This window comes from Phlebotomus argentipes, unplaced genomic scaffold, assembly GCF_947086385.1.
Source record: "Phlebotomus argentipes unplaced genomic scaffold, Phlebotomus argentipes genome assembly contig_2, whole genome shotgun sequence".
NCBI lineage: Eukaryota > Metazoa > Arthropoda > Insecta > Diptera > Psychodidae > Phlebotomus > Phlebotomus argentipes.
Window position 1 is genome coordinate 3107279 of NW_026776162.1, and position 21951 is coordinate 3129229.

Below are 21951 nucleotides of genomic sequence, written 5' to 3' on the forward strand. Positions count from 1 at the left end.
ATAGGGAAATTTAATATCAGATTAAGTGAGTATTACGGTGGGTTTCTTTTTGTTAAAATCCAGAGGTGTGTATATTACATTATATAGGGATGTTCGTAAACATTGAACTTCACCGTGTGATTTTCAGTGGCAGCCACAATCCCTATATTGAGTGAAAACCACTGTTATTGAATACATACAGGAAAACCCCTTTTTTCTCATGAATATAAAAATCTGCTATTTTCACACAGAAATTGGCAATCCACGGGAGATAATAGTAAAGAGTATTTTACATACGGAAAGGGTTTTGATTTATTTTAGTTCATTTCCATTTCACCAGCTTATGTATGTGTTTAACATGTAAATAGACACATAAGAGTTTGTTTTTTCTCTGATATATAGCGATAGGTTTTATCATCACCATGGAAATTTCGTTTAATTAAATGTACCAAATCACTTTAGCTGAAACGACTGCCTCAAACGAAGTGTTCATAACATGTATGTCAGTAACATATTCATGTTATGCCCAGTTTTTTTTCCTACGAAAGCACTGAACCCAAATTAAGATAAGTCATTAAGATCAATTAATTTCCCAGCAATTCGTCGACTGGCAGATGGAAAATTGTGAAGAATGACTCTTCTGAAAATATATACATAGGGGAAGCTATATTAGTAGTTTAGTGGGGCACATTTGCGTCCAGTGAAAGAAAGGAAGAAGAAATGTTGCTGGCTCCTAAATGTACAAGGTATGAATTTCTCTATATTTCTGGTTGAGCTTTTGCAGTCAAACGAAGCAATTTTCTTTATCATTTGGATGGCAGGACGTAATTTTTAGGGCAAGTCTCGCCCATAATTTTTTGTCGGTTACGCCCTTGCCGGAGCTGAAGTCTGTCACCAAGTTGAAAAATGGAAAACCATTTCCCTTGACTAAATATCCCCAGAGAAGTCACATGAAGAGTGAAAAAATATGATTTACAAACCAAAAGCAACAAAATTGTTCCACTCTTATTGAAAATGATATTTTTTCATAAATCATAATTTTAAAAGAAGAATATAGATACATGATGACCATTGCGACCATTGCAATTTTTAAATAAAACTTTTAACAAGACTGCCAAAACTTGTAGCTTCGACTTTTGGCAAACTCCAAAAGTGGAGTGACTTGAATAATAAAAAAAAAGTGGCACATTTCTGTACAGTTTAAAGAGATGATTGAAATTTAATTCTTCTTACAAAACTAATATGACTGTTATTTTAGTTCATATTATATTTCTCTTTATATGTGAAATTGCATCTCAACGATTTTAATCGTATTCTACATTCGAGATACTCCAGGAAAGGTAATTTAAATCTCGGTGTCTTATGGCTCTAAAGACTTAATAAGTGAGATGAGTAAGGAAATCTCTTTGATAGAAAAGAAGCAACAAATTCTTTCATAGTGGAACATGCGAGCGACTCAATTTCTATACAGATCAATTTTATTGAGCTCGAAAGTGCACACTTGGAAGTTTATAGCTAGGATTCTGGATTTTCTCAAAGATTTTCTTGAGAAAAGTTTTGCCGTAAGTGTTTCGCTGACAATGGTGTTATATTGAACTAAATTAAGTGTGCAAGTGTCTGGTAAATAAAGATTGTACTTCTTCAGACACTTTGTGCTTTATAGTTTGTTCCATACATTTTGCCGTCCGATCCGCTCTGCAGTCTTATACTAGTTCTATTTATAGTATTTGACATACCGGTATACATTACCGCCACGCGGAAAATGGTAAACTTCGGCCGAGTTTCCTGTACAATAGAAATGTCAATTTTCTTTTTGAACAGGAATTAAATTTGGCTCCAAGCGTAGACCTTTTTCAGTCAATGAAATAACTCAATTTACGACATCATCAATGAGAATCGTTTAACGTAAATTCTCTCACTTCAAATTTCACCCTGAAGTAAGATTCCTTGGATATGTACATATAGTGTACATAATATAAACTTCAGCTCTCTATAGTGTTGAAGATTGTATAACAAATGACAGGATATTTTGGGCAATTATCTTCCAATTGAAGCAAAAATGTGATAGAGATAAACTCAATGGTAATTCGAATTTCCAGATGAAGAATGTTTTGCCTCTTTGAGCTAATTCGGTATATAATTGCGTAAAAAAAACAAGGTAAAATAAAAAATAAAAAATAGCAGCAATTATAGCGGAAGCAAAGTTTCACATAACTTTAAATTGGATTTTCCCTATAAAACACCCACGAAAACAACCTGTTGATTTGATTAAAAGCTCCAGAGATAAATCCTGGGTGAAAGTATATCTGAATACTGGTGTTGAACGCATTGCGTAGAAGCATAGTATTTTTTTTGCAAAGAGTAGAGATGAGCGTTCTATCTCTTGTATATTCAATAACCGTAAATAATACTAATTTGATAGATCCAAACACGGTACAATTATTAGTTCAAATAGTTCATGTTACACTGTTACAATGTTGCCAATATTGAAAATGTTTCTATGTACTCCTAATATAATAGAAAATCATAGTGGAATCAAGAGTGCATAATGTTCAATTATGTCTTGAATGAATACAGTGAATTTTTGTGAGAGTGAATGTCGATAATCTATTTTGCCAAGATTGGTTTCATATTGTCAGAAATTAAACAAAGTGATTCTATAACAAAAAAGTAATCGCAACCATTTACTAAATAATAATAAAGGCGGTAGTAAAGTTAAGAGATTGTTCTTTTATAGTTCGCCAACATGCTTTCTCAAATGTTTTTATGGGGACTTTTCTTTTCTTCCCGACACAATAGTCTATGAAATTTTGAATTTCTTATGTCTTGCAAACTTGATGGTTTAAGTGTTTTCAAGACACAAGTCAAGAAAACTTGATCTGCGGAAGACAAAAGTTTTCAATATTTTTAAAATTACAAGTCTCGTAAAAGGTGGAAATAAATGACAGACAGTTTTCTTTCTGAAAAGTCACTGCAGCAAAATACAACCATAAGGAAATTCGATGAAACGTCCGGATAAAACCGTAATTTTGTAATGGAAATGGAATGTTCCGCCGTTAGTCTGATATACGAAAGATGAGAAAATTGAATTAAGGTGCATAAGTTGTCGCTATGCCATCTGTGAGACATGTGCCAAGCGCAGTCGTGAAAAGACGAGAGTTGCTGATAATTTAGTCGAATTTCGGCTCGCAAAAAATGCATTCAGTAACGGACTCAGGACGTTAGGATATTTTCCATTCAAGCTAAAGACTGCACTTTGTACATACATACATATATGAAAATAACATTATTCAGTCAAAGATTTATTGGCTCATTCAGCTAGAATAATTATAGTGCCTTCTTATCAAGGCATTTCATCCATATAGCGATAAAATAAATAAGTTTGGCCTATCAACCCTCTTGTATAATTCAAATATGATTTATTCATCATAGCAAAAGTGTTTTGAGCTTGAATTTTTGCATGAAGTGTTATTAGTATATTTACTTATTATTCTTCATATTTTGGAAGATGTTCATAAAGATATGAGATTTTCTTAAATATTGAGTATTTTACATTAAGTTTTCATCGTAGAAAATTGAACAAACGGTCTTAGAAGAATTTAGAACGCAGTGAATTTCTATAAAAATTATTTTTATCGATTCTTTTGTAATTAAGCAAAAACAAGACGCAATATAGGAAATATAAAATGCGAAGTTAATTTCACGAGATCCAACGCTTTTGCTCTTAATTTCCTTTGATTGGATTACAGCAGCTACACCGTAATTACATTTCTTTGATCAGGAGGTGAAACGTCATCAGAAACCCTTTATATTTCTCTCTGTTTTTTGCACTGAAGGTGGATTTTCAATCCACTTCCATGTTTCTGTTCTATGATTTTTCTTGATACCTTTGGCACTCATGTGAAACGCATTGTTGAGGCAGGAAGTGTGAGGAAAGGAGAAAAAAATAATATTGATTTTCCACAGTTCCACTGACCCATGTGCGGGAAAGGGAGAAAATGTGCTGTCAAAGTGTGTGGAACATGGAAAATCTCTTAAGGTATAATGAATATTAAATTGTATGGAATGGAATGGAATCTTGTTCAAATAACGCATGTACAAATATTTTATTTAAATGTAAAATGTGCCAATGGCTGGTTCTGGTGTTGTGCAATTTCATCAATACATAGAATTTCCAAGGCAATAAATTCAATTTTCATTGTTATATATTTCATTGAATTTTCTTCTTTACAATCCATTGAGAAATTTCACCCGGCGAATTTTCATTGATTGTGCCACTTCCTGCGTAGGTTTCTTATAACCTTCACCCTTGCGAGGGTTCTCATTTATCATGATTGCCTGAAACATAAGAAGATTTCAAGGCATTATTTTCCCATAGGAAATTTTTACAGTTCCATTTTTTTGTTATAAGAACCGCAAAATTCTCGTGCCTGTACAAGATAAAGCAAGGGAGCCAAGAAGGGAGCCTTTGCCTTTCCTTTAAATTGAGAAAATACATGTTGTCTTCTATGGCAATGTAATTTGATATGACGAATGTCTGTGAAATTGAGTAAAGTAGAGTCAATTGAAATATGCAATATACTCTCTTCTATGTTCTATGTGAATTATCTAAAAAATTCATGTTTGACTAAGTGTCTGACCTCGTGTTTCACGTTTTTCTTTATTAAATTGTACCCACGTAGGAAGGAAAAATTGACAAATTTCAAAAGTTTTAGATCATGGGCAGTGTGTTGTTGCATGGAAACTTCCTAAAGTTGTATTTCAAATGGAAGTCATTTAAACTTTGACAATAACAAATTCCTTGTTAAAAAGTATAGTGTAATTTCAAAGTTGGTGAAAATTGGCAGTAGAAAATAAGAATTTTTTTTTTAAATTATTGTCATGTTTTCGAGAAAGAAAAAACAACGGAGAATTATAATGCATCTTTTCTAATTATTCCCAATATGTCATAAGTGTAGAGAAAAAGTAGTTTTAATAATTTGTGATTGTTTAGAAGTTGGCTAAGTGACATTATTTTGATGGAAATTATGAAATAATGCTGACATTGCAATGACACTAGAAGAGAATGGAATGAGCTACGGAATCAGCATATGAAAGTCAAACATAAATTGTGAAAACATGGCAAAGCACTTTAGATTTTACACTGTTCATTGAGAAATGCTGGAACTGGAATAAAAGAGAAATTTTTCTTTCTGAACATTTTCATATAATTTGTAGATCAAAATATACAAAATATATAGCTCTGCAAAATTACATATCTACATATTTGTCTCTATATATTGAGTTGAATGACACTGAAAAATTATCATACATAAAAGCAATTTTGTATGGAATTTTCACAATATGTTGTTCAACTTTCAGAGTAATTTCAAATTACATGATTGCACAAAATGTTGGAAAATTTTGATAAAATTTTAAATAAAAATCTTTTATCGTGAGATTAAACAAAATTTAATCACCTTCGTGAAAAATATTTGTTACTACAAATCAATGCTTTAATTATGAATTCACTAGAAATATTATTGCTGATAAACCGATAATTGAATCTACCGCAGACTGTAACAGAAATGTTGACTCGAGCATTGAAAATCAAACTTATAATGCGTAAACTGTATGAATATGAAATACATGCCACAGTATATTTGAATTATGAATAATTTGATACTAATTGCATATTCAATTTCACAGAATAATATAATTGGGATGCATAGAGTCAGAATTTTAGCGAACGCAATCATAATGATGACATTGAAAAACACATGAATTTAATTCAACATTTATTAAAACACATTTTCTCGAACTATAATATTTTGCGTATACTAATTACATTTTTTTTTGGGTTTATTACATATGGAAATAATTTTCAACATAATACTTTTATGAGTTTCATGATTATTCAAATTTAATTTATTAGATCACAGATATAATTGTTCGAAATTCCTTAACCATCCTATAATATTCAACGGAATGTCTGAGATGAGAGAGATACCGAGGGTTGCAGAATATTTTATATGGCATGATAGCAATTCACTAGAGGCCGATTACACTACAGTGAGTTTAGGATTTGCATCCGAAATGTTTTCTGCTGCGCTGTTTGCATTCATGGAAATACTTGCAAAATGGTACAACTTCCAATTCTTTACACATATCCATATGTATGTTTCTAGCTCTCCTCATCGATTTTGAAACTTAAAGTATACATACTCACCAATATTCACTTTCTGACGTATTCAAACATTAACTTTAACAGTGTCATTGTTGAATAAGTAATAGCTTAATGAAAAGCTTTCCTAATGTTGGAAACGAAAAGTTCGTAGCATTTGCATCCTGGTTGGAAAATCTGTTGGCATAACCAAGTATTTTGCCACTATTCTCAACGCACCAATTGTGTGGTGAACATTCAACATTGGTTACAGAAAATTCATTTATTAAGCTGTGTTTTAGCAACAGTCAACATCATTTGCATGTAAGTACCTGTAATTAAATTCGGTATTTAATAGAATAATTAATTTTTATTGTGCATGACTACAAAAGCATCTGCTGATCTATTTGCCAAACGAAAAACAGTCATGCAAATTAAATATTTTAAATACAAATACACAGATAAACTGGTCAAATGATAATTATTTTTAACATCAGAACGGCAACAAATTTCCCATAAATTATGCTCGTGTGCATCGCACGGTATAAATTAATTGAAAATTTAGTAGATTGTATTCACTGTTTGTATGTTTAATTGTGAAATCACAGAAAAGAGTTTCAGATTACATTCCAAATTTTATGTTCATTTAACTGACTGAACTTTGCGGAAAATTCTCTAATATGTTCCTTTCAATTTCTAATCACGCGCTCTCGTGAATGCTGAACGTGCTTCACTTTGCTCCACTTTTCAATGAATTGAGCAAGTTCCAAAGGGCTTCAGTGGAAGTTCTTATCAGACACTCATGGAAATTTTAATCTAAACCAAAAAGTATAGCATGCCATTGATCTTCTTTAACATAACAAAGGTTTTCCGTAAACTCTTCGTGAGACAACTTTTCCACTTAGAGGAACAATTGTGGGATGATACGTGACCTAATTTATAAATTGAAAGTATAACTTAAATAAAATTGAGGGTTCTCTTTTAAGTGTATAAATCGTAGAAGCATTCAGAAAATTTTAAGGAGCAATTAAATTATCTATAAATAGCGCAATTGGCTGGTAATTTTCGCTCAGCAATAACTACAATTTAGGCATTGAACTTGTAAAAAGATGTAATTTCTACACTACGAAGTAAATGTTTCCTACCTGTTGAATTTTTTACAGCATTAGAGGGAAGTTTCGTGGTTATGATTTGCAAATTTGTATTGTACATTAGAATGGACAGAATACTAGCACATTTCCTCGTTTATTATTCGCGCCAGACCCCTACCTAAAACAATGTGATATTTCATCTTGCGATTATACATGATTGAATGAACGGGAAAGTGGATTTTATTAAAAAAAAAAGGATATTTGAAGAACGCTAGTGAAGAGGAAGAGTAATCAAATAGATCGCACAGAAAATATATTGTATAGTAAGAGGATGAGAAATAGGAAAAAATTGCAAGTTTCTACGAAATTCTTAAACTGCAATTTGCTTCTAGTATAAAATTTCTACGTCATCTTGATGATTGAATTTAGTATAAAAGCTGAGACTTATCATTGTATGAATATTCCATGCAATGTCAAAGTGTTATACAGGGAGACGTCGAATTAGGCCAAATTACATATTCATGCTCATGCAGGACGAGAAGAGAGACAAAAGCAGGTGATAATTGGGATTCTCTAATCTTGGATGTTCTTGGTGTTGATAGGTTTGGGGGAAGCAGAAAAGGATGAGTTTGTGGGTGACTTGTGAACAATATATCTGTAAAATCACCTGTTGATCTCCTGTGAAGGCCCGGCTGTTCACTGAGGACGTGCGTTACTGCTGGTTTCCGACTCCATGGGAAGCGACATTTCATGGCGAATGACCCATAAATCAATGGATTCATACATGAATTTGAGACTGCCATAAGGAAGAGGCCTTCCTGCACGAGACTATCCACCTTTTCTGCACTTTTTCGATCAAACACGTACCTAGAAACAAGGGGAAATAAATATTGTAAAGTCGCTCTCTTCCCCATGAGCGTCAAACATGAACACGTGCATATCTGGAATGTCCTGAAAGATATTTTTCCATTAAACTTTTCCGTTCAACTCACAATAATACTCAATTTATGCTGGCAGTATGTGTATATTATATTCTGTAAAATTATATTAACATTGCATACACCATGTTAAGTACTTAAATTGTATGCAATTCTGTATGTTTGTCTTTCCATATTAATCAAAAATGTTCGTGCTAAACAAATCATTTCCAACGTCACGGATTTTGGCGCAATGTTTTCGATAAATAGGAAAAAACAATTCTATTATGTAATTTAACTTTTGCTTGCTGAATACAAAAAAATAAATAAATTTATGCATTTTCATGTTTTAATTCCATATGAAATGTAGGTACAGATTGTTTACAAATTTCAGCAAATAGACATTTTTGGGCATGGAGGGAATTAATAGCACTATACATGAAAAAGAACGTGTTACTGGCAGGTGATGTAATTTTACGTGAATTTGTGTGCGTGAAAACGCTCCAAATTTGCAAATCATTCTGTGAAATCAGATATATTAAATCTCCTGTATAATCTGTATAACAAAATACGCATAGACATGTAATGTGTGCATGAAAATCATTTTGATTAACACCATTATTATAATTATAATATTAAAGTTTCCTATGTGATTCATTAACTTAATTCAGTGAATAAATTCCAGGTCGCTTGAGGATGTGAAAAGCTCAAGTTTTTCTGTAGAAGTCGTAGAAAGTGTATTAAATTGAAGAGCTCCCAACATTGTAACTTGAATTGGGTAGATCTGGATGTTTGCACTGGAAGTTCTTTCAGGTGTGAAAGTGACTCTTTTATCGTCTCTAAATTAATTTCGCCACCACACAGGGTGCTGTGGCCTTGCTCCTCCTGCTCTTTGTCAACCGCACTACCATATTCTGACGCGTTAAATTCGCAATAAATTGCCAGTGCTGGCAATCGTATAATTGCAGAATTGTTAGGGAGAATCCTCTCAATATATTGTGTATTTTATATTCCTATGTGCAAATACTCTGCATAGCCAAAAATACTCTTACTGTATGATGCTACAATGCTGAATAATAATTTATTAAGTCCTGTGTATACTAGTGCTTAGGATGGTATTAAATAAACTATAACTATGAAAATGAATTTGCTGCCGCTATGTACAATTCATTGCCTCACATGAATTAAACTTTAGTGGCTAATGCAAGAATTTTGAGAGTATAGCTTACCAGAGAGCCATTACTACATATGGAGTCCAGCACCAAATAAAAACAACCACTATTATGACGGTGAGCTTGAATGTTTTCTGGCGAGCCCGCTCTATTTGTGTGAGAGCATTGCATCTGAGCCTCAAAGCGCCGGAGGCTGTCCTGTCTTTACCATCATCTGAAACGGAAAGCAGAAATTATGGTCAGAATGTTGCACTGAAATGTAAGAGAGCTTTCTGTTTAAACAACAGAAGGAAAGAAGGGATGTGATATGAAAGAATCTGATGAAAATGCAATTTTTACTCACCTCTTTCCCGCGATCTGAGCGTCCTTTTGGTGATCTCGCAGACGATCATGGTGTAGGCTACGCAGATGACGAGCAGGGGCATGAAGTACATCAGCACCACGCAAATGAAGTTGTAAACTGACTCTGCATTGTCACTCTGGAAGAATCCGAAGGTGACACACTGCTGGAACTCTGGAACCCCAGGCCGGTGAGCCACGTGATATATGACGATCTGCGGCATGGAGCTGAGCATGGCCACAAGCCAGGCGCAGATCAGCATGACTTTTCCGCGACGCTGGGCGTCCTGCAGGCGCAGCGGATAAACCACGGCGAAACAGCGATCCAATGCAACGCACACAAGCACGTTTGAACTCAGGTAAAGGCTGAATGATCGGATGAATGTGAAAACTTTGCACGCTATATTCCCGGCATACCACTCAACAGCGATTCTCCATCCAATCTGGGCGTGAATAAATACCAGGACAAAGTGATTTGTTTGCGAATGTACTACCAATATTGTGTTTCTGCTGGTTTGGCCCTTGTCAAGTGCGAAAGAATTTTTTCGAGTGGAAAATTCTGGCAAAGCGAGACAAACGGATTCGAAAAATTTTCTCTAATTTACATAGTAACAAAATAAGGGAGTTAAATATTTATCTTTAATTTGGTGGTGTTTCAGCGTGAATATTGTGGCTTAGGAAAATAGAAAGGGTTTTTCTCTAAATTGTGCTCACTTTGCGGTTTATTTGCATGGTGTATTACACAACCATACCCAAGCCAGAAGCGTGGTGCTGTCGAGGTTTTTCTCATTTTTTCACCTGGGCGCACCCCGCGGATAAAGCCAATAAGTTCCTAATGCTGAGCTCAAGAAACTTTGCGGGAGTGTTTCATTCAATTTGAGGTGAGGTTACTGACTCTCTGCTTAAAGACTTTCACATATATTGGCTATATATTATAATATTTCAGTCATCCTAAAAAATTCATTTTCTTCCAATGTTAAATATTGCGCGTAATGAAACGTTCGGCTTAATGAAATTTCAGATCAGAAATGCTCATGGTTGTGTTTGAAGTGTAAATTTGCTTGTAAAATAATTTGTTTCTGTAGCCTTTGGTAGCACAACACGAGGTTATGCAAATGAAATATGTCGGTATACTTTGCTGCTGAGCATAAAAAAAAACTTAATACCATCGTCAAGACCATCGCGATTTTCCATTGCATGCTATCCAATTTCGTGGTTTTTTCTTTATCAAACAAGGAATTTCCTACGAGATATCTTCAAACAATGCGAGAGAAGTGACTGTGAAGAGATTTCCAAGTACGACTCTTCCAGATTGTTTTCCAAGAAAACTGTTGTATGTGTGCTAAAAGAATAGCAAAAACGCGCGCGTTATGCTTGAAACATTCTCTTAGAAACACATACTTGGTACTGTATATAAAAGATTTACCAGCTTAAATTGTGGAAAATTTTTCCCTATATATACATACATGCTTTTCTCGCCAAGAAAATGTCTGTGAGCAAATATTTAAATCAAGACGATGGCGGAGTAAGTGTTGTATATTCTTATTTGCAGTGTGAAAGTGCAATAGAGTGACAAAAAAGAAGTGTAACTACAGTTTTGATTAAGAAAAAGAAGGTAAATAAAGTCCTTTGTGTGTAACACTCTTTGAAGTGGCAATATATTATGTATATTAAAGTATAATTAGTTGGTAATTCTGGGTTTATCGTTGCATAATAGAATTAAGCGTCATTATACATATTCTACCTAAACTCTGTAATATTGTGTGAACATTAATCTAATGGAGAACAGGATGGCATAACACATAGAAAATGCGCAAGATGTTACATTCAAAATGTACATATGAGATGATGTCCTAAATAAATCCGGAGATGTTTTGTAATTCCAATGATTGAGGAAAAGGAAGTTGTACCTACTGTGAAATTTTCGTACGTTTATGAAAAATCGATATGATCTCAAAGTTATCACTCTTGCTATATGAGGCCTAGATTTTTTTACAATGCCTAGAATGGGTATTTACTTTTTTATGGCGAAAAAACATCTTCTTTAAAGGACTCTTGTCAAATCCACCCAAAGTATACTACGTTGTCTATTTGCATAGTTCAATTCTCGGGCTCTTCCTTTTTCCTCAATTTGGTTTTCAAAGAGAAGTTACTGCATAATGGCAAGATTTTCAATAGAACTTGTCTATAGCATAGTTATGACGTGCCTTAAAGCCACATAAGATATATTTTATGTCATGCACGGAACTTTGTTAATAATTCAGATGTAACAGTTTTGAAATACAATATTTAATAGAGTTCAGCAATAGGATTATTACAGGGATAATAGTCAGGAATAATTGCACACGAGAGTGTTTTTAATTGGATGGTAGATGGCAAAGGTAATTAGAGATACATAAATCTGGGTGGAGAAACACCAAATATTAAATTGACGGAAAAGTTTTGTTTGAAGTACAGCAGCTTTGAAGTCACACCACAAAATTACCATTACACGCTTGAACAAGGGTAAAGATTCTATGATTGCGAGATAATGAATGACGTGTGGATAATTAATAGAACCATAATAATTTAAAGCGAGAGATAACAAATATGTATTATTTACCTCAAAGGGAATTGTGAAGAAGGCCACCATAAGGTCAGCTACGGCTAAATGGCAAATCATGAGACTTATTCGGGATCGCCTATGATGTTTGGACTTGAATAGCGAGACCACTACTGAGAGATTTCCAGGAGCTCCAATTATGAACAACACGCAGTAGACTATTATGACCACCACCACTGATGAATTCGTGAGACCTGCAAAATGGGCCTCTTTAATTGAACTCTCGTCAGTAATAGTACTTTCACACTATCTCAACCCCTTTCGGAGTTAACATCGACGCTTCGAAAGCACACGAATTTTCAATTTCGGCTGGCGTTAACAAATTTCTCGATCCAAAGGGAAATTTCACAATGAAATTGAGCTTGATATTAAGGTCTAATGGGTTCTATGATTGATTAATTAGCAAAATATGTACATTTCGTGGAAACGTTTCGCCTCGTGCCCTCATCTGACACGGCAATATTTCGCACGGAAAGTCTTGGTACTTTAAGGAATATTTCCGATGATTTTCTCCAGCATGGCAATCACTGTCATGAAATAAATATGAGATTTCTTCCGCCGACACACTGGTATTTCCCATAGGAAAACACGAGTTTAACGCCTCACTGATTCCAAATGTTTTCTGCCTACGCTACTCCTCGACGTCACCTTTACATTTACAATCTGCTAATGTTAATTAATTCTCAGTTCCCTCAGTTTTACATTAAAATATTTAGTAAATTCCATTTTATCACTATAGTGTGAAGTGAAAATATTTTGTGTTGTTGGAAAATATATTTTAGTCTCACATAATGAGATAAATTCCTGAAGCGCCTAAATTGATATCTTTGGTACACCAAACACCAATTAATTATAAAATGAGATTTTGCATCACTCGTCGAAATTCTACTGAAAATATATTGCATATAATACTCTATATTTTTTGAATGGCGCCAAATTTTAATGATTCGCATTGCCTCTTGGAATTGCTTCAATTTTAGCATAAAAATCATATAATTTTTGGTAGCACATTGACAGTTTAATGCGATTCATAAATGTTTAGGCGCGTGCTTAGCTATAATTGACATAGTTTTGTATTATCTCACATTATGCAAAATTTATATTCTTGCGTATTATCAGGATGAATCCTAAAGTTATAGGCGCCATTTTAGTGATAGATAGCATTAAATTAGCATTTTTCTTCAGGGCGCTCCTTGGAACTCTCAAATGAAGAGATTAAATTCATGTAAAAATTGCCATTTGAAGTCTATTATTATACATATTATTAATACTGTGATCCTGCAGAGCGGTTTAACAAGAGTGAAAAGTCCATCACAAAGAGCATGTAATACGATAGAATCCTACTGAAGATGATAGAAAAAAACAGATTCTGAAGTCAGAAGAAAGAAGTCTAATTAGTAAGCTTTATGTTGAATACATTGTCGTTTCCCCAGTTTATCATTCACTGCTTATATGCTTACAGTAAGCGAAAATCAGTCAAAGACGTACCGGAAATCGATTCAGGAATGGTGAAATTTCCTGTGCTATTGGAAGTTAGAACATCATCTAATTCTGATGAATTCACAGTTGAACTGTTATTATAGATATAAAATTGCTGTGTTTCGATGTTCAATTGGTCTTCCATTACTAATTGCAACTAGAGATCCTGCTGTCCTCATATCACTGAACATTTTCACTTATCCTCTTCACTTCCCGTGGGCCACATCACAATTACAACTTCACAATTTAGTGCACTCGTATGCTCCTACAAGTGATTAGATGTGACGCACTGTTTAAAATATGTGAAAATGTTTTCAATTTTCCTCACAATTTTCCAATGAGATGCACTGCACAGCAATGGTGTTGAGCTTTCTAGATAGCACAACTTGTGGTCAATCAATTTCATGGCAAAAGCATAGCTTTCTCACAGGAAACCCCTCAATGCAATTCAGAAGCATCTGAGTTTTCCTTCCAACTCTGTCGCAAGTATTCATATATCACTCTCAAACAATGTACTACACTATCTCATGCGAAATCGGAACTTCACTCGCCATGAGGTTTCCTGGAGAGCCTCCTTCGCACCTCCAGATTTATTGTCAGCGGAAATTCAGATGGAAGTGCAAGATTCGCGAGAGCTCGACGACGCAAGAGCCTCCAATATATGTGGCTGGCACGGTGGTCACAGTGAAACTGCTCACTAGGCTCTCCAGCCAACTCATTGAAGACTTCCTCACCATCAGCAACGGGCAAAATGAGAGAGCTTTTCGATCAAAAGTTCCGTCGCTGAGTTTTCTGCGCACTGTCCGTGGTTTCTCCCCCTAAAACATTCCCCTCTGTGATATGGTATGCAAGATAACTTTCATAGAGATTCATGTAGAGGGAAAAGAATGCGGAAGCCGCTCCTAATGCCACTCAACATATATAAAGTTCACCAAAGTGGCTACACTTTGACCTTCCTCTTCATCTGCTTTGAGCTTTCATGGCTGCTTTCTTTAAAAATGTCGTGGGTTTCAACACCTCAAACGACTTTGTGCGGGCGTAGAGGAGAACCCTTTATCACTTCACACACGTCATCATGGGGAAAGAAGATTTGAGTGGGCTATTAAGTATGAGGACGATAGAGAAAAAAATGTATATACTCTTCGACATAACATCAATGATCCCTTAAATCTTATCTGATTTGTTGAATGGAATAAATCACCATGACATTCGATGAGATTCTGACCCCGAAGCGATGAGACATCGTAAGACATTTTATGTCCAATAAACCTGTTGCATACGAAGCCCAATTGTTATGTTCCGATTTTTCCAATATATTTGTTTTCCATGTGGTGTTTTCGTCAATCCAATTCGCGACAACCAACAACACAACTTCCTAACCACTCAATCACTGGAAGATATCACTCAATATTTACTTCCCTGTGCTTCCATAAGTCTTTAGCTGGCGGGCAATTTCAGCATGCTAAGCTATTTATTCACTCATCCCCAATTTGGATGACACGCAATCCTGTCACAAAATTTATTTCCAATACAAGCAACATCTGCAATGTTAGAAGATAACATATATTATATTTATCTGACTTGAAAATTATAGTTTCGGGCGAAGCAAAAAGTAAGAATAATGTCTTGTAGCTTTAATTAGGTTTTATTGGGAAAGTATGTGGGAAAAGAAAATTTAAAATAATTCTTTTAATAATTCTATATTTGTAGGAATCCCGAAACTTATAATTTATGTTATAAGAAAAGGGAAGAAAGTGTGAAAAATATTGTATTTCATGTACACACTTGTGGTGAAATATTACATGTTTTCACGATAATGTTGCTTTCTTGATGTATTACAATACATCATTCTTTTGCGTTTGAACGAAATGTGTGCATTTCGGAGCAATAAGTATATTAGATTTATGTACATGCATAATTCGTGAATGCAGCCATAGCTTCTGCGTCAATATGAGCTTCACACAATGTAGAGAAGAGCTGAGCCATTTTGTGGAGTAATTTCAAGACACACTTTACCAACCATGTTTTGGAATCAATCCCTAAAAATTCCAATATGAATACACGGCAGAATACAATGTGTATTCAACATTTATAAAGGTTAAGGGAGAATTCAACAACATAAGCTCATCTCTTCTCTATTGCCTCTGCACAATATATTGTTGTGTCTATTTTCGTGAATATTTGTATTCTAACTTCATATGCATAATTCTCTGTACAATTTGTACCTTGGAATTGTTATTCCCATTCTATATGCCGTGTCATTACAGCTGACATGACAGAACAACAATGTGATAATAGAATTATACAATATACTAAGTAATGTTATCAGGCTTTGATGATCAGATAAAATATGCACTTGCAACAGGACAAAAGAAAATTACAGGCATACTTCAAAGTGTTTTTCATATTGAATTAACGAACGCAAAGTGTTGAGTTGATGATCTCAAAAATTCATTGTTTATTCATGTGACACCTAAAATCTAGGGCAGTGCGTTTATTTTGCAAGTATAATCTCGCATCCATGTAAAATTCAAGTGTTTACAGTAAATAAACAAGGATTGTTACATATGTGCGTATTACAGAATGAGCTCGGGGAGCCTCAGTCTGACGATGACGTGAAGGGAGCTTTAGGCTGAATTGTTGCCACATCGACTGTTGAGCATTCATGGCACTTTGAGATAAAATGGGCAAAAACATCCGCAAAGTGTGGTGAATCGCACAACACCTTTGAGTGGGCTGAATTCGAGAGAACTTCCTTCCAACTGACTGATGCCGTACCATTACATTTCACACATTTTCACGCACAATTGCTTGCGTGAATTTTTCTGACTCACTGAATCCAAAATCAACACATTCTGGAGGCAATCCACGGTGAAATATTATTTTACGCACTTTCCCGCCCAGGTGATGATGGCAGAATTCGGGAGAGAAAGAAGAAAAAAGAAACAATGAGTCTTCCTGAAATACTATGATTTATTGTCCTTCTTCGCCAACAGTGTGAATTTAATGCTGAAAATTTTGGAATCATCTAGTAATTTTTGGGGATGCTCGTTTAATATTTTGAAGAGATTCCGTTGAACTTGAAATTGATAAATATTTGCAATGATTTGCATATTTACAAAGCAAGAAAGACATTTACCATCAGTGTGCGGGCTTTCATCTGGCTCTCGCTTACAGTGCTTGTATTTACAAATTTGTCCTTGTCTTGTCAACAACCCCCGTTAATCAACAGACTCAGGGTCCGCATCCTGGCGAAAGATGCCGCACAGACGATATCCAAAGACCTTTCGCCATTCCTTTTTCAATTGCGCCTCTCGCCTGAGACATTAAGTGAGTGACGGGAGCTGAAATGAGAGTTAAGGGGAGGATTGTCCCGGAAAACCACAAGACAGCAATTTCTGATAGATTGCTCTCATTTCTCGCCCCAACTTCACCGCAGAAGCAAATTGACTAAGTCCTCTGGGTGCCAATGGAAATCATTAGAAATTTTAGCGCGATAGGCATAAGTAATTTGTTCTTGTCCAATCTCAAAACATTAGCGCACAGAATGGGCCTCACGAGATGCGAGAGTGATATTGATTTTGTTCGCATGAGTTTCATTTCAGCTGAATTCGCACAAATTTGACATGAAGCGATGGGCGAGCATTGAAAAATTTTCTTTTGCGTAATGCAGAGTGGCGAAGATCTATCTGAATGAGTGAAATACAAAATAAGTGTAAGCAAATTTCACTCAGATTTTGCTTACTCATCGCATTATGCCTTCAGAGCATGTTTTTACATTATGGATTTTCAAAATGCTCTAGGGTAGCCTATAAATTATTATTGGAATTCTAGAGGCATTATTTGCATGTAACTTGTATAAATCTAAGAAAATGCCGCTCACACATGCATATTCAAATATAAACATCTGGAAGGGCAGGGCAATATTTCCACCGGTTGAGTGGGAAATTTTCTTAAAACAATTCCCTAAGCGTGCGTTTATTTGCATAATGTGTTAAGCAAAAGTCTGTAGATTCAATATTCTTTTGAATATCTTCCTCTTAAAGCCAATGGATGTTGTGAGGTTTGAGCGCTATTCCAAATCCACATTCTTGGTGCTTCAATAGCAGGAAAAGTACGTAAAATAAGGACTATGAATATTATTCAGAGCAGTCAAACTTTTCAAATGTCTGTGGAAGTGGAATACTTCCGAGTTGAGATTTTTGAAGATACAATCTTTTGCTTAAAGGTAAGGTTAAATTAGTGTTCGTGCGCTCAGAGGGAGAAAAGTATTGACTTTTGTGTTCATAAAGTGTATTTGCGATAATAAATTGCCCTGTGCAGCTTTCAAGAATGAATTTTTCAGTGAGATGAAATTCTGCTCAATGACATATTTGAGTCTACTTTATACATGAATATGGGGAGAATTTGCTGCTTCGTTTGCACAGATGTCACGCTAAAGTATCAGAAGAAAGATGGAGAGATATACAATAACCCTTCTCTTCGCGCGAAGATTTTCAACGTCACATAACTCAAAAATGTTCTACAAATAGTTTTCCATACTTCTGCGTGTTTTCTAACATTATTCATTATTCATAGCTTTTCACCAATTTCAGAATTTAAATGTTTTTACTGTGGTGGTTAATATTTCATGTTCATTGAACAATTGGCAAATTGACTTGAATTTTTTCTGCTCATATTTCAAATGGGGAAAATTCAATTTGCAGCTTCATTTGCTTCACAATTGTTCTTCATTGTTTTCCCATTTCGTAAAAGTGTTCTTCTTTCACAAGATTTAATTTTATTTCATTTCACGTTATCATCAATGCACGCCATTTTATCGGAACTAAATCTACTGTGGGATTGTGTCTGCCAATTCGTTTATGCTGATTTCCCGATTGGCAAGCAAATATGAACATCTATAGAGGGAGAAATAAACGTAGATATATAAATTTGTAGACGCAATTGTATCGTTTGTGCAATGCACAGTCAAATACATTTCCAATTTCCACCCCTACGGCGTGGAAAATATTTTCTAACAACGATAAGAAATATTCTGTAACGTATGAAGTCACGGGAATTTTTGATTCTATTTATACTTGGGTATTGTTTGGTGTTCATTTCCTTTTTTGCTCTGTGTGAAATGAAAAACATAAGAAAATTACAATAGCTAGCAATTATGTGATTCCCGTGTAGGTCATCTTGTACAATAGGATTTCTAAAAAAAAATACATTCTTTTTAACAAGCTCCTGCGTTGAACATAATGCATTGTAGCCATGGCAAGTTTGTGGCAAAGAGAATTGCAAAAATTCTGAACATTCTTAGATAACTTTGCATTTCAACACCGACTGGGAAACTTTTACACTTGCTTTTGCATATGTGATTTCATGCATTGTGAAGAACAATGACACACGATTCATATTGCACCAAAATTCTTTCTGTCTAAGAGATTTTCCAAGAGTGAAAACTATGTTGTGCACGTTTTTCATAAGCCATGAATGTATGAGATCACATGCAAATTTTATTCCATTGATCCCCATTTTTGTTGGAAATAATTTTCTCATATATGCACGCACACGGTTTTGAAAATTGACATGCAATTGCAATTTACGAGGTTTATACAAATATTTTATTTACTTCCTCACACGATAAGAAAATAACACAACAACTTTGTGACAAATAACAGTAATATACTAAAATGACATGAGAATATGCAGTCACTGTGAATTCTTGCAGGTCAGAAAGCTCGCTGGATAGCACTGGATTTACCAGCTCCTTGGAGAGATGTCTTCCATCACGAAACTTTAAAATGAATGACATGATTCATATTAAATTTCCGCTATTCCCCTGCGCTGAGACATTTTCAAGAAAATGTGTTTTGTATTGTGAATGAAAAGTTCCTGTAGGAATTCATTCGTCAATTGCAAGTTCACTGCAGTGTTGGTTAGAAATTAAATTAAGCAAAACAATGCAAATATTATACCGGAGGTTTCATTTTCAAACTTGCATGGTAATATGATTATATGTATCAGTAAGTTTGTATATTTTGCTCTATCAAAACCATCACCAACAAGGTTTAAAGATTGCGGAGTATGAAAACATGGAAAGCTATGAATTGTTGTTTTGGATTAGTATTTTCTGTTTGCATTTCCAAACAGAAACTTTAGCCTCTTAGATAATAAAAAGTATTTTTCATATGTATGTATATTTCATTTTCATTCTGAAGGAACTCGAAACTTCTATGAGTGAGTATTTTCTAGACAAGAATGCTTTATATCTGCTTAACGACTACATTAAACTACATAATTAGAGATGGTTGAAATAATTGATTTTCATCAACATTCTCTCTTATACTCACAATTTCGGTGCACTGAAAAGTCGAGATTTTTTCTCCACCAACAGTTGAATATTATTTGAAAAGAAGATCAAATTAAATTTCCAACAACTTCTAGTGAATGGTCATTAAAAAAACTCACACTAAAATATGCTGTTTCTCTTTAACTTTTCTCCGAAATATGAGTTCTATATTTTAGCAATTCAACCTTTATTCTTTTTAATGAGTTTCGTAGAACATTCGTGTGAAGTATAAATATGAACACAGTTTTAGACTAAAAATTGCAAATCAACGTGTTATGAAATGCAACGTTTCAACCACAACTACTTACCCTACTTACCTTTATGGAAGTTTAGTCTTCACAGAAGCACTTCTCTTTTATATTCTATATGAAGTGTGTTCTTCTGAAATCGTTTGTAAGATATTTCGATTTTTGGATTTTCCACATCATATTTTCGACTATTCATTGCATCTTTATACACAGCCTTTGAAGCATAATGTGGCGATGGTTTGTGAAGTGAATGTAGATTAAAATTTCAATATGACTTGGTTAATAATATTGTAGTTTATATTGTTTTTCGTCAAAGGAAATATAATTTTCATAAAACACGAAAACAACGATTAATGAAGTCGTTGCTTTTAGTAGAAAGCGTATAACTGCATCATAACAACCTGGATGAGAATTGTGGAGTTTTAATTTAAATTAATTCGATGAAATTTCATTACATGCGAAATTTTATTTAGTTCCGAGAACAAAGTTTAGTTATTGTCGCTACTATTAGCAAATTTTCCGAATTACTCGTGAAATAAAGAGCACGTGATTCGCTATAAACTGTGCTTAGGTAAAGTTTAATAGGATTTTTTTTTATGTGGCGAAACACCTTTTCCTCCCACATGATACAATATTTTTCACACCACCCTGAATTGTGTGTCCGTAAATAAGGTGTGAGAGACACGTACGTTACAAAAGTTTCAGATGGCCCAGCTTTTCAAGCGCAATAATGGACGTGACTCTGCATTAATATGTACAAACCTTTCCACACTCATGCACATTAATTGCCACTCGCTTTAACAGGACCTGAAAGCTTGGTAAGTTCGCAACAAGGCTCTCGGATAGCAAACACGTGTTCTGCACTTCCTGCGACATTGCAGCTACTGTATACTATTAAAAAGCCCTAAAATTCTTTTGGCAAAGTTTGAACAGAACTTGACTGGGAGAGTAATAAATTTAATAGCTGCGCTGTTTTCGCGAAGAAAAATTGAAGGGAAAACATTAAGGACGGAGCATTTATTATGGACAGAATGTCAACCGTTGATGTTTTATGCTTCATTGAGAAGAATCTGAGAGAAGAAAACAAATTGATATCTTTTTGTCCAGAATGCCTCTTTTTTCTCCATCAGTGAGCATAAAAAATTGTGGAAAGGCAAAGATGCGGACTTTTTATCAAATTTCACTCAGCCGTAAAATTATATCACAACTTTTTCTATTCTTCTCCCGGGATAATTTGAATATTATGCAGAGTAAAGACTAATCGATAAGAGCGTGGAGCATTGAGAAGTTGAAATGAGAATTTGTAAAAGTGTCAGAAGAAAAGTGTTGTGTGAAAATATGTATTTGAAAGAGAAGAAATTCTATTTTTTGCATAAGTAATGGCACGAAATTTTTTCATGTAACACTTCAGAGCAATAACACGTATTTTTCAATCTAAATATAAAATCGGAGGGAAAAGTTTTTCAATTTGTCTCCTTCTGGAATGCTTCACTTTTTGTTGCGCAATTTGAACTTTAAACACAAACAAAGGCAAATATAGTCTCACAAATAATGCTCTTGTTCAGTCGCTTGTTCAGCCATTGTGATTGATTTTCACTGGATTTTCTTTTCCTTTGATCTTCAGTAATTTCCCTCCGACGAAATA

At 34.5% G+C, this 21951-nt stretch overlaps 1 protein-coding gene across 1 annotated transcript; it reads right to left on the minus strand.

Annotated features, from left to right (window-relative positions):
* Window positions 1-5781: 5781 nt before the first annotated feature.
* LOC132264889 (adipokinetic hormone/corazonin-related peptide receptor variant I-like) lies at window positions 5782-18455 on the minus strand. Its single transcript, XM_059765223.1, has 9 exons — window positions 18443-18455; window positions 16331-16373; window positions 14273-14481; window positions 12243-12436; window positions 9645-10083; window positions 9359-9515; window positions 7880-8079; window positions 7267-7390; window positions 5782-6453 (listed from the first exon to the last, which is right to left on the minus strand). Exons 1-8 carry the CDS (start codon window positions 18453-18455, stop codon window positions 7350-7352), a joined length of 1296 nt encoding a protein of 431 aa, XP_059621206.1. The 3' UTR covers window positions 5782-6453; window positions 7267-7349.
* Between the last annotated feature and the right edge of the window lie 3496 nt (window positions 18456-21951).

What these genes read in the sequence shown, in the direction of transcription:
- LOC132264889 (XM_059765223.1), bottom strand. An exon ending in GCTCTCCAGGAAACCTCATG is followed by an intron (nt 12,437 to 14,272) that starts GCGAGTGAAGTT and finishes CCCATTTTGCAG; the next exon opens with GTCTCACGAATTCATCAGTG. An exon ending in GCTCAGATCGCGGGAAAGAG is followed by an intron (nt 9,516 to 9,644) that starts GTGAGTAAAAAT and finishes TTTCCGTTTCAG; the next exon opens with ATGATGGTAAAGACAGGACA.